The sequence below is a fragment of the Micromys minutus genome, assembly GCF_963924665.1.
Source record: "Micromys minutus genome assembly, chromosome: X".
Lineage (NCBI taxonomy): Eukaryota > Metazoa > Chordata > Mammalia > Rodentia > Muridae > Micromys > Micromys minutus.
Window position 1 is genome coordinate 41,172,429 of NC_137970.1, and position 13,358 is coordinate 41,185,786.

Below are 13,358 nucleotides of genomic sequence, written 5' to 3' on the forward strand. Positions count from 1 at the left end.
GTGATCCAGTGTCTGAGAGATCCCAGGGGTCCAGGTTAATTGAGACTGCTGGTCCTCCTACAGGGTGGCCCTTCTCCTCAGCTTTTTCCACCTTTTCTCTAATTCAACCACAGGGGTCACCAGCTTCTGTCCCTTGGTTGGGTGTAAATATCTGCATCTGACTCAGCTGCTTGTTGGGTTTTTCAGAGGGCTGTCATGATAGGTTTTCATGAGGACTCCATAGCCTCAGTAATAGTGTCAGGCTTTAGAGCCTCCCCTTGAGCTGGATCCCACTTTGGATTTGTCACTGGACCTTCTTTTCTTCAGGTTCTTCTCCATTTTTGTCCCTGCGGTTCTTTCAGAGAGGAACAATTATGGGTCAGAGTTTTGACTGTGGGATGACAACCCCATCCCTCACTTGCTGCCCTGTCTTTCTGCTGGAGGTGGGCTCTCCAGGTTCCTTCTCCACACTGTAGGGCATTCCATCTGAGTTCCCTTCCTCTGAGTCCTGAGAGTCTCTCACCTCCCAGGTCTCTGGTATATTCTGGAGCGTCCCCCCCACTTCCTACCTCCCGAGGTTACCTGTTTCAATTCTTTTTGCTGGCTCTCAGGGCTTCAGTCCTTTTCTTCCACCCAATACCTGATTATGTTCCCCTCTTCCCCTCCCTGTCCCCTTTCCCACCCAGGTTCCTCTCTTCTTCCCACCTTGTGGTTGTTTTCTTCTCCCTCCCAAGTAGGATCGAGGCGTCCTCTCTTGGGCCCTTTGGCTTGTTGACCTTTTGAGGTCTGTCAGCTGTATCTTGGGTATTCTATCCTTTTTGGGGGGCTGATATCCACTTATTAGTAAGTATATACCATACATGTCCTTTTGGGTCTGAGTTAACTCACTCAGGATGATATTTTCTAGTTCCATCCATTTGCCTGCAAAACTTATGTCCTCAATCTTAATAGCGGAGTAGTATTCCATTGTGTAAATGAACCACATTTTCTGTATCCATTCTTCTGATGTGGGTTGTTTGCAGCTCCTGGCTATCACAAATAAGGTCCCTATGAACATAGTGGAACATGTGCCCTGTGCCATGGTGACTACCTCCCACTTTTTTAATTCTTGGAAAATTTGAGGATCTTCAGTGTTCTGAATTTCTATAGCATGACGATGCTTTTGGCCTTTAGTGGTGTGCCTTCTTCAGCTCAAGAGTTCTATGTATCTGCTTTTTCTTTGAGAATTTGCATTCTTTCTCCTTCTTGAATGCTTTTAGTTAATAATCCAGTTCTTTCTAGTGACTGTAGTGTGTCTTATGTTTTCTTGCTTGTTTTATTTCATTTTTTATGAATATTTTCATTTCCTTTGTCATTTCCCTGAGGTCTTGTTCTCTGGATGTTCCTTTTAAATTGCAGGCTCTCTTCCAATACCTGCTAATCCTTGGTTGTCAAGTCATGTTTCAGAATGAGCTCACTGAAATGCTAGTAAGAGCTCTGTATAAAGGTGGCTTGCTGGTAGGCAGGTTTTATGTCAGGTAAGCCAGATGGGAGCTGACTGTATGGGGAGGTCTTTTCTCTTAGGCACCAACAGTGGTGTGAGGATGTAAGTGTGCGTGAGTGGGTGCGTGAACCACCTGGACCTCATACATGCCAGGCAAGTGCTCTACTAACTGTGCTATATTCCTAACAGTTGACACTTTTTTGTGGTGCTGGGAATGAAACCCAGGGCTTTACTTAGGCTAAGCAGTAATACACCATTGACCTATATCCCCAGTCTGGATGACTTCTCTACCAGTGGCCCCTCTGCACTTTTCTTCTTCCTTAGGATGTTTCTGATCCATATTTTATTCTCTTACTGCTATTTTAATGGAATCTCAGGAAGGGGGAGAAAGCATCAACTGTCATTTGTATTTCAATAGGAAGGTGGTCACTTTGCTTTTAAAAAAAGTATAAGTTGTACCACATAGGAAGCAGAGACGGGCAGAGAAGTCACAATTTTAAGACTAGTTTGGGCTACATAGTGAGGTTATCTCCAAAAGCAAAATGAAGCAAAAAAACAAAACCAAAAGCAACACAAACAAACAAGACCTAGAATAAAAGCAGAGGAGGTATAGGCCAACTTAGGCTACAATGCCTTTGTTAACTAATGGTGGCTGTATTAAAATATTTGTTGAACGAAGGAAGTTAGTCACAAAGAATCACACTAATTACAAGAGTAGGCAAATCCATGGAGATCAAAAATAGGTTTCCCGTAGCTTTATGTGTTTGTTGTGGGGACAGAGAGGATGGTGCTGACTGGTTCATTCATTTGTTAGTTCGTTTGTTCCTTCCTTCTTCCCTCCCTCCCTCCTTTCCTTCCTTTCTTCCTACCTTCCTGCCTTTTTACTTTCCTACCTTCTCTTACTGCTGGGGATTTTAGGGCCTTGTGCATACTAAGCATGCTTTATCCTCGACGATGGGTGTTTCTTTTGAGAATAATGGAATTGATTGTGATTTTGGTTACACAGCTTTGGGAACACTAAAAGTTGTATTTTGTACTTTAAGAGGGTGAAATGTGTGAATTATATTGCAAAGCTATAAAGAAATAGCAATTCATTTTGTTGTATGTACTATTAAGTAATATCTCAATTTAGGGTCAATTACTATGTTTGGCATTAAAAGTATATAGTAAATTGTAATAGTAAGAATATCAAATCATCTGATGGTATGTACTCCTTTTTATTGATTAGGTTCAAAAATAAAGAAGCTGGTATACCCTCCTTTTTTCATGGGATTAGGTGCCTCTGTCTATTACCCACAACAAGCCATCACCATTGCCCAGGTGAGTCAGACCCACCCAGTAAGCAAGGCTATTCTCAGTTCCTGTGGGGTCTGCTGCTTATTTTATTTTGAAGTTCTTATAACACCAAACTAAAACTCTTTCACAGGTAATTTTTTAAAAATTATTTTATTGTATATTCTCTTTATTTACATTTCAAATGTTATCCCATTCCCTCGTTCCTATCCCCTCCCAACTTGCTTCAATGAAGGTTTTCCCTCTCCCAATCACCCTCTCCACCTCAGTGCCTTGGCATTCCCATACACTGAAAACATGCCTTCACTGGACCAAAAGCTTCTTCTCCCATTGATGTCAGACAATGCCATCCTCTGCTATGTATACAACTGGAGCCATGGGTCTCTTCATGTGTGCTCATTAGCTGGTGTTTCAGTACCTGGGAGTTATAGAATGTTTGGTTGATGTTGTTCTTCTCATGAGGTTGCAAACACTTTCAGCTCCTTCAGTCCTTTCATTGGCATCTTCATTGGGGACCTCCTGTTCAGTCCAATGATTAGCTGCAAGCATCCTCAACTGTATCTATATGACTCTGGAAGAGCCCCTGAAGAGGCATCTCTATCTGGTTCCTGCCAGTAAGCACTTTTTGGAATCATTAATAGTGCTTGGGTTTGGTGGCTGTGTATGGGTGGATCCTCAGGTGAGGCAGCCTCTGAATGATGTTTTCATTCAGAACTTTTGGGGGCTAGTATCGGCCTATCAGTGAATACATACCATGTATGTTCTTTTGTGAGTGGGTTACCTCACTCAGGATGATAGTCTCTAGTTCCATCCACTTGCCTAGGAATTTCATAAAGTCATTGTTTCTAATAGCTGAATAGTACTCCATTCTGTAAATGTACCACAATTTCTGTATCCATTCCTCTGCTGAAGGACATCTGGGTTCTTTTTAGCTCCTGGCTATTATAAATAAGACTGCTATGACCATAATGGAACATGTGTCCTTATTGTATGTTGGAGCATCTTTGGGGTATATGCCCAGGAGTGCTATAGCTGTGTCTTCAGGTAGTACTATGTCCAATTTTCTGAGGAACCACCAGACTGATTTTCAGAGTGGTTGTACCAGTTTACAACCCCACCAACAGTGGAGAAGTGTTCCTCTTTCTCAGCATCCTCACCAGCATCTGCTGTCATCTGAGTTTTGGATCTTAGCCATTCTGACTGGTGTGACGTGGAATCTCAGGGTTGTTTTGATATGCATTTTTTAGGTGTTATGGAACTCTTTCAATGGTTTATCTGATCCTGATTTAACTTTGGTACCTGGCATCTGTCTAGAAATTTGTCCATTTCCTCTAGGTTTTCCAGTTTTTGTTGAGTATATGCTTTTGTAGTAGGACCTGATGATTTTTTGAATTTCCTCAGTTTCTGTTGTTATGTCTCCCTTTTATTTCTGATTTTGTTAATTTGGATACTCTCTCTGTGTCCTCTAATTAGTCTGGCTAAGGATTTATCAATCTTGTTGATTTTCTCCAAGAACCAGATCCTGGTTTTGTTGATTCTTTGTATAGTTCTTTTTATTTCTATTTGGTTGATTTCTGCCCTAAGTTTGATGATTTCCTGCCGTCTACTCCTCTTATGTATCTGCTTCTTTTTGTTCTAGAGCATGCAACTGTGCCGTCAAGTTGCTAGTGTATGCCCTCTCCAGTTTCTTTTTTTGGAGGCACTCAGTGCTATGGGTTTTTCTCTTACTGCTGCTTTCATTATATACCATAAGTTTGGGTATGTTGTGCCTTCATTTTTGTTAAGTTCTAAAAAATCTTTAATTTCCTCCTTGATCAAGTTATCATTGAGTAGAGCATTGTTCAGCTTCCATGTATATGTGGGCTTTTTGTTGATTTTGTTGTTTTTGAAGATCAGCCTTAGTTCATGGTGATCTAATAGGATGCAATGGAGCATTTCAATGTTCTTATATATATATTGAGGCTTGTTTTTTGACCGACTATATGGTCAATTTTGAAGAAGGTACAGTGAGGTGCTGAGAAGAAGGTATATTCTTTTGTTTTAGGGTGAAATGTTCAGTAGATGTCCATTAAATCCATTTGGTTCATAACTTCCATTAGTTTCCCCGTGTCTCTGTTCAGTTTCTGCTTCCATGATCTGTCTATTGATGAGAGTGGGGTGTTAAAATCTCTCACTATTCTTGTGTGTGGTGCAATATATGCTTTGAGCTTTAGTAGAGTTTCTTTTATGAATGTGGGTGCCCTTGTATTTGGAGCATAGATGTTCAGGATTTAGAGTTAATCTTGATAGATTTTTCCTTTTATGAGTAAAAAGTGTCCTTTCTTATCTTTTAAAATAACTTTTGGTTGAAAATCTGTTTTAGTCAGTATTACAATGGCTACTCCAGCTTGTTTCCTCGGATCATTTGCTTGGAAAGTTTTTTTTTCCCCAGCCTTTTACTTTGAGATAGTGTCTGTCTGAGATGATTTTTCTGTATGCAGCAAAGTTCTGGATCCTGTTTACATATTCAGTCTTGATAGTCTATGTCTTTTTATTGGGGGGGGGGTTGAATCCATTGATATTAAGAGATATTAAGGAATAGTGATTGTTGTTTTCTGTTATTTTTGTTGTTGGAGGTAGAATTATGTTTGTGTGCTTTTCTTCTTTTGTTTTTGTTGCAAGAAGATTATTATTATTATTATTATTATTGCTTTTCCTAGGGTGTAGTTTCCTTCCTTGTGTTGGAGCTTTCCATCTATTATCCCTTTTATCGCTGGGTTTATGGACGGATATTGTGTAAATTCGGTTTTGTCCTGGAATATCTTGGTCCCTCCATCTATGGTGATTGAAAATTTTGTTGGATATTTTAACCTGGGTTGGTATTTGTGTTAGGGTCTGTATGATGTCTGTCTAGGATCTTCTAGCTTTCATAGTCTCTGTTGAGAAGTCTGGTATAATTCTCATTGGTCTGCCTTCATGTTATTTGTTCTTTTTCCCTTACTGCTTTTAGTATTCTTTCTTTTTCTTTGAAAGTTTGGTGTTTTGACTCTTATATGTCGGGAAGAATTTCTTTTCTGGTCCAATCTATTTGGAGTTCTGTAGGCTTCTTATATATTCATGGTCATCTTGTTCTTAAGGTTAGGGATGTTTTATTCTATGATTTTGTTGAAGATATTTACCAGGCATTTTAGTTGGGAGTCTTTGCCCTCTTCTATACCTATTATCCTTAGTTTTGGTCTTCTCATTGTGTCCTGAATATCCTGAATGTTTTGGGTTAGGAGATTTTTGATTTTTGCATTTTCTTTGACTGATATCTCAATGTTTTCTATGTTTTCTTCTGCCCCTGAGATCCTCTCTTCCATCTCCTTTAGTCTGTTGGTGATGCTTTCATCTGTGACTCCTGATTTCTTTTCTCAGTTTTCTATCTCCAGGGTTGTCTCTTTTTGTGATTTCTTTATTGTTTCTATTTCCATTCTCAATTTCTTCACCTGTTTAGTTGTGTTTTCCTGTAGGTCTTTAAGTGATTTTTGTGTTTCCTCTATTAACGGCTTCTACTTGTTTATATGTGTTCTCCTGTAATTCTTTAAGGGAGTTATTCATGTGCTTTTTGAGGATCTCCATCATAATTATGAAGTATGATTTTAAGTCAATATCTTGTTTTTCTGGTGTATTGGAATATCCACTACTTGCTGTGGTGGGAGAGCTGGGTTCTGCTGTTGCCAGGTTGTCTTGGTTTCCATTGCTTAGGATTTTGAGCTTGCCTCTTGCCATCTTGTTATCTGTGATATTTAGTGATCTTGTTGACTGGAGCTTTTCTCTCCTGTGGGTTTGTGGGTCCATGAGTTCAGAAGGGTGATTGCTCCTGGGTGTTCAGCTCTCTGCAGGCAGGCAGTGAGTCCTGATTGTTGTGGCCCAGCTCTGTCTTTGGGCCAGAAGAGGCCCAGTCATCACCTTGTTACCTGAGCCATGAGAGTTCCCTGGAGGTCTCTCTCTGGATAGTCAGTGAGGCAGAGTGGGGAGTTCATCTGCGGGCTCAGGATGGAGAGTGCTTCTGAGGCTCTTCTGGGCGCTCAGCAATCTGTGTGCAGGCCCTGAGTCCTGATGGTGGTGACCCGGCTCTGTTTCTTTCATAGGTAACTTAAAAGTTTCTCTTCACTATTTCCCTCATGTCAATAATGTCAGTGTTCATAAAAATACTTGCTAACTTGAATATTAATCCAAGTAAATTTAAAATATAATTTATATACTTCTGTAGAAGTCTAAAGACCCAGAGTACTTTTAGTGACTCTCACTGGCATTGTCTGTGTAGACCACTCTAACCTTCATGCTTTCTCCCTGCTATTAGTGCCAGACTCACTTTCCTTATTGCAACATGTGTGTGCTCTCTCCTCTGGTGTGGAGGCACTAGTTGGGGTTCTCAGCTAACTGTCCTTTTCTTTCCCTTCAGACCTTGGTTTGATGATATCATGACAAGTAGATGGATCACAGTTGGCTGATAACTTGGGTAAAGATAGATCAATGGGATTCCAAACATGGCCTTAAGATCGATAGCATCAGCATAAGGGAACTTGTCAGAGATGCAAATTCTCAGTCCCCACCCACAGGAATTGAATCAGGCAGTGTAAGCATGTAGACTTGCCATGTGTGTTTTAGCAGGACTTCAGGGTGATTCAAATGGCAAGATATTTGGGAATATAAGCTTTAGACGCTGGTCTGGAGTCAGTGATACTGTACACATAGAATTACTGGGAAAACTAGGAAGAGGGAGATGAGCTTTAGGATTTGAAGACCTTTTCACTTTAGGGCCATAGGGACCCACGTGTCAGAACTTTATATCACATGGAAATGCTGTCCTAGGAAGAGACAGCAATGCAGTCATCAGAATCAGGTTCTGAGGGTCGTGAGCCAGACCAACTGAACACTGGGCCACTTGGATTTTTCATTTCCAGCCTGGGCTTCAGTTGTAGGTGAGACTCTAGTGGCCTCGGCAGTGGGAAATTGATATTTTTGGTTGAGAACCAGCAGAACTCTCATAGCTTGAGATTGTAACAGTCCTGGAGGCAGGTAGGTAATGTTTCTGTCCTTGCTCTTGTTTCAGCTCAGGAAGTGTGAATCATAGATAAAAGAAGAAAAATGAGCATCATTCTAGTCTCTTAAAGTTTAAGAAGTATATGGTGGGCAGGGCTAACTGCTGGTTGTGAAGCTGTCGTGGTTGTCCTCATAGAGTGGCACTTTTTTACCTTCTGGGCCTTAGCATCTGTTGCAAAACATCATCTGTATTCACCCCAAGGTAGCGATAAAAAAAGATCTGAAAGTGGATAGTGGTGATGGTTGAACAGTAAGGACATCTTTACTGCCACTGAATTATACTTTTGAAACAATTAAAATGATACATTTTTGTGTTTGTATATATATTTTTTTAAATCTTATTTTCTTTTAAAAGTAATGGCATGCATATCTTACTACAAGAAAACAAGCCAGAAGAGCACCAACATTCAAAGAGATTTTCTGGTCTTGTATCTTGTTATTTAGTTCCATTTTTACAGTTTTAGTTTTCTTTCTTAGAACCCTCAAACTTGGATGGACCACTTAGCCACTTAAGTTCTGTTCTGTTCAGTAGTATCTAGCTAAAAATAATGTACCCAAATTGGGTATATTGGGACAGGGGAAATAGTAGCTTAGTGGTAGAATACTTGTTAAGCATGTGTAGAAGTTTCATGCCCAAACCACACACAAAAGAGAAAATACCCTCATATTGACAGAAAACATTATTTTCTTTTTAGAAATGTGAAACACCAAGAATGGCAGTATCATATGTGGTAAATGTTTAATATATCTAACAAGGAGGCCAAGACTCTTAGCATATCATTTTTTTTTCTCTCTTACAACTTTATTTGAAAAAAAGAGGGATACATATACAGATTTTTAAAAGCATTTTTGGCATAAAACTATATGAATATATTTTTGTCAGTACTTAATTCTTTTAGAGGTTTGATAGCATGCATTGAAATCCTGCTAGTTACCATAATCATAAAGTACATGTATGACAGAATGTAACATGGAAACAGTTTTCTTGGTGAGTATAGATTAAGCATAATGATCTTTGAATATCAAAAATTGCCACAAGGCTATATTATTAGCTCTTGGATTATTAGTGATTTAAGGTCCAGGTGTACCACACTTTGAGAGGGTACTATACATTTTTTTCCCTAAGAAGGACTGAGGTTTTCTTTCTTTCTTTTTTTTTTTTTGGCCTTTGTTTTTCTTGAGTTTTATATGGCCTGTGAGTTGTTTCTGGGGTGTTCAGAGCTTTCTGGGGTTAGTATCCAATTATCAGTGACTGCATATTATGTCTGTTCTTTTGTGACTGGGTTACCTCACTTAGGATGGTATTCGCTAGATGCATCGATATTCTTAGGAATTAGGAACAACTGAGGATTTGGCTTGCAGAAATCAGTATGTTACAGAGATCATCACTCTTTTTATGTTACTGGGACTGTAGACAAATTACTTGGCCTTTGAGTGTATCCTTGCATTCTTCATGTCCTTACTATTCTTTAGGATAGGGATAACTCATGTTAAAGTGTTCTGTAAAACATCACTATACAAAGATCAATTATAAAAATTAGGAAGAGTCCCCAATGGAGGGGTTGGGAAAAGGACTGAAGGAGTTGAAGGGGTTTTCAACCCCATAGAAAGAGCAACAATATCAACCAACCAGACCCCCCAGAGCTCCCAGAGACTAAAACACCAACCAAAGAGTACACATGCAGGGACCCATGGCTCCAGCTGCATAGGGAGCAGAGGAGGGTCTTATCAGGCATCAGTGAGAGGAGAGGCCCTTGGCTCTGAGAAAGCTCAATGTCCCAATGTAGGGGAATTCTAGGGTGGGAGTGGGAGGGAGTGAGAGGGAGTGGGTGGGTGGGGCAGCACCCTCATAGAAGCAGGGAGAGGGAGGTGGGATAGGGGGATTCCAGAGGGGAAGCCAGGAAAGGGGATAACATTATTTGAAATGTAAGTAAAGAAAACATCTGATTAAAAAAAAAGAAAACAAATTGTAAGTGTTGGGGCTGGAGAGATGGCCTTGTGGTTACTGCTCACCCAGAAGCACCCACATCAGGCAGCTTATAACCTTCTCTAACTCCAGTCCAAGGGATCTGATGCCCTCTTCTGGTCATCTGCACACACAGGGCAGACATTGAAATGCACATGAGAACACAACACAACACACGTACACGCACCAAATAAAGACAATTTTGAACTATTATCATGGTGTACAACAATCAGCATTCTTTGTTATAAGTAGAACCAATGAATGCAAATTGCTAGAAGCATTTTTTTTTGAAGGCTGGGAAAAAAATTTCCAGGTATTTGGAGAAAAGTACTTGTTTTTTGTTGTTGTTTTGTTTGCTTTTTGTTTTATGTTTTTTTCTTTTTTGGCAGAGGATCTAGGTTTGATTCTTAGAACCCACATGGCAACTCACAACTGTTTGTAATTTCAGTCCCAGACGATCAGATGCCCTCTTATAACTTTGGGCCACAGGCACCAAGCATATCTGTGGTGCAGTACATATGTGCAGGCAGAATACATGCCAGGTGGGGTAGGTAGATGTTTCTTCCTGTGATTTTAGGAATCCCTCACCTCATCAGTGTTCTCCTACATTTAATTTAGAAGTTATAATCTTTTGGGAACTGGGATGTAGGTATCAGTAACATACATAATGCCCCAGGTTTGATCATTAGCACCAGTAATAAAAGATATATACATAATTTATAGCCAGTCATTTTAAGAGGTAACTATTTGTAATCAGACTTTTCTTCTTATTCTTTTTCTTTGTTTTTTCATTTTTTTCTTTTCAATTTTTATTTTTTAAACTTTTTATTTTTTGCTATACAGTTCTTTGCTTTTGAGACAGAACATTACTGTTATTCATTTTGACCTTTAATTTACAGCAGCCTACCTGCCTCAGCTTCCTGAGTGCTGAGATTATAGATCTGAGCCACCAAACTGAGACAGAATTCTCATTGCTTTTTCTTTTATGGTACTAGAGATAGAAGCCAGGATGTTTCCTAGGCAAGTGCTCTACCATTGAACTCTATTCCCAGCATCTTATTCAGGTTTGATGGATGTGTCCAAACACTTTCTGTAGTAGTTACAAAATCACACACACACACACACACACACACACACACACACACGTACACACCCCGACACATACCACACCCCCTTCCTCACAGTAGTCAAATGCAGCACTGTTGGAAATTGGAGAAAAGAAACTATCTTTTTTATCATTCACAAATGGATCATTTATCGGTCTTTTCTGTTTGTGTTTCCAGATCACTGCAGAGAAGTTATATGACTGGGGATTGCGAGGGTACATAGTTGTCGAAGATTTGTGGAAGCAACATTTTCAGAAGGTGAGAACCATTTTCATTATGTTAAATATTGAATAAAATAAATATATTTTGGTTAAATATGAATAAAAATAAATATATTTTTTATATTTATATTTTATATTTATTATAGTTTTTCTAAATTTTTGTGAAATACCTAAATCACCTTATTCCTTTAATTGCTTCTTCTGTTGGCTTTTAGTTTCTGTTGTCCTCTTTGGAAGAACAGTAAAATATCTTCAGTATTTGGTTATTGACAGTAGGTCAAAAGTGGTGACCAAAAAAGGCTTCCCAATATAGCCTTAGACTGCAATTTCTATTCTGTTCTTTATATAGTTTCCTCAGAGTGTACTGTATTATCTAAAAATTATACTGTAAATGTCTAGTGAGATGGCTCAGTGGGTAGAGATATGTTTCCCACCAAGTCTGATGACTTGAGTTTAGTCCTGTGAACTCACATGGTGGAAAGATAAAACTGATTCCCGCAAGTTTTCCTCCAACCTCCACATATATTCTGGTCTGTAAATTCTTATAATGTACAAACACATGTAAATAAATGTGATTAAAAGTACCTGGGGCTGGAGGGATGGCTCAGTGGTTAAGAGCACTGGCTGTTTTTCCAGAAGACCTGGGTTAGATTTCTAGTACCCAGATGATGGCTTAACAACTGTCTGTTACTCTGTTTTGGGGGAATCTGCCTCTTCTGGCCTCCAAAGGCAACAAGTACACACATGGTACACATGCATATATGCAAGTAAAACATGCATACACATAAAATAATTAAGTAACATAAAAAAGCCCTGGATTCAAATGGAATATATTATGGTCTCAGGAATAATATGCATAATTGAGACACACATTTTTCCTTGATTTTACACTTGATCATAAACTCTGTTCTTCTCTTTAGTATTATTCATCTCCTATCTAGAGTGCAGGCCTTGATGTGTTAGTGAGCAGTTGTAGGCCACATTCATAACTCTCCTAGTCGCCACATAGCTTATTGTATGTGGCCTGTAGAAATAATGTCTATTTTGTTAAAGCAGACTCACAGCCAGGTTGTGGTGCCACTACATGCCTTTAATCCTAGCATTTGGGAAGCAGAGGCATTCAAATCTCTGAGTTTGAGGCTATCCAGGTCTATATAGAGCAAGTTCCAGGATGGCCAGAGCTACACAGAGAAAACCCTGTTTCAAAAAACAAACAAACAAAAAAAAAAACCAATAAACAACAAAAAAGAAGGTGCAGTACAAAATGAGGCACCATGCCTCATGTGTGTTCAGAGACTAAGGGCAAACTGGGGATCTTATATTAGTAAACTTTCTGCAGTATAGATCAAAGAAAGTTTATTGGACTCCAATTATTTCAAAAGAAGATATTTTTGTAAAATATATAAATAGAAATAACCAACTATGATCAAAGTAAATTTTAAATACGTGCATAAAATGTCATGAGGCCTGTTATTTTGTATCATTAATGCATACACATCAAAATATCTTTAAATAAAACACTAGAGTTGTAGTTCAGTAGGAAAAAATGTGAGCTTTGCATGCACAAGGCCCCAGCACCACAAACACACATACCTTTATTTATGTAAATATCAGGATTTAGGAGTAATATTATAGACTAAATTATATAAGTTCTCAATACACACACACACACACACACACACACCCTTTTAGAACAGTCTTAAGACTGATTTTTAAATTGCTTTCAGATTTATTTGTTTTATTTTATGTGTATGACTGTTTTACCTGCATATGTGCCTATGCATCACATGCTTGCCTGGTGCTCATGGAGGTCAGATGAGGATGTTGGATTCCCTGGAACTAGAATTACAGATGGTTGTGAGGCACCATGTGGATGCTGGGAATTGATTCTGTGCTCACTGCAACAACAAGTGCTCTTAACCACTGAGCCAGCTTAAAGACTGATTTTTATACTGATTGTTTATAAGGAAGTTAGTCTATTTTGAGCCCATTTAAACTAGCTCTTTTATTAAGGGCTGAGTATATAGTTCATTGGTGGGTTCTTACCTAACATGTGCAAGACCCCGGGGTCAGTTCCCAGTACCACTCAAAACAACAATTAAAACAAACAAACAACAAACAGAACCCTAACCCAGCCTTTAGTCTCCCAACTCACAGCAGACCCCCCACATCTGGCCTCAGTATCCCAAGTGTTCTTATACTGTGTGAGCCACCAGGGCTGGCTGAGCCAGCTAGTGAGAGGA

The 13,358-nt window shown here is 39.2% G+C and overlaps 1 protein-coding gene across 1 annotated transcript in view; it reads left to right on the forward strand.

The window, feature by feature from the left end:
• APOO (apolipoprotein O) overlaps positions 1 to 13,358 on the forward strand; it is a 64,596-nt gene that overhangs the window by 36,157 nt on the left and 15,081 nt on the right. Inside the window, exons 6-7 of the mRNA XM_080910934.1 lie at positions 2,691 to 2,782; positions 11,072 to 11,152. Coding sequence (XP_080767060.1) covers positions 2,691 to 2,782; positions 11,072 to 11,152 — 173 coding nt within the window. The remainder of the gene's footprint in view (positions 1 to 2,690; positions 2,783 to 11,071; positions 11,153 to 13,358) is intronic.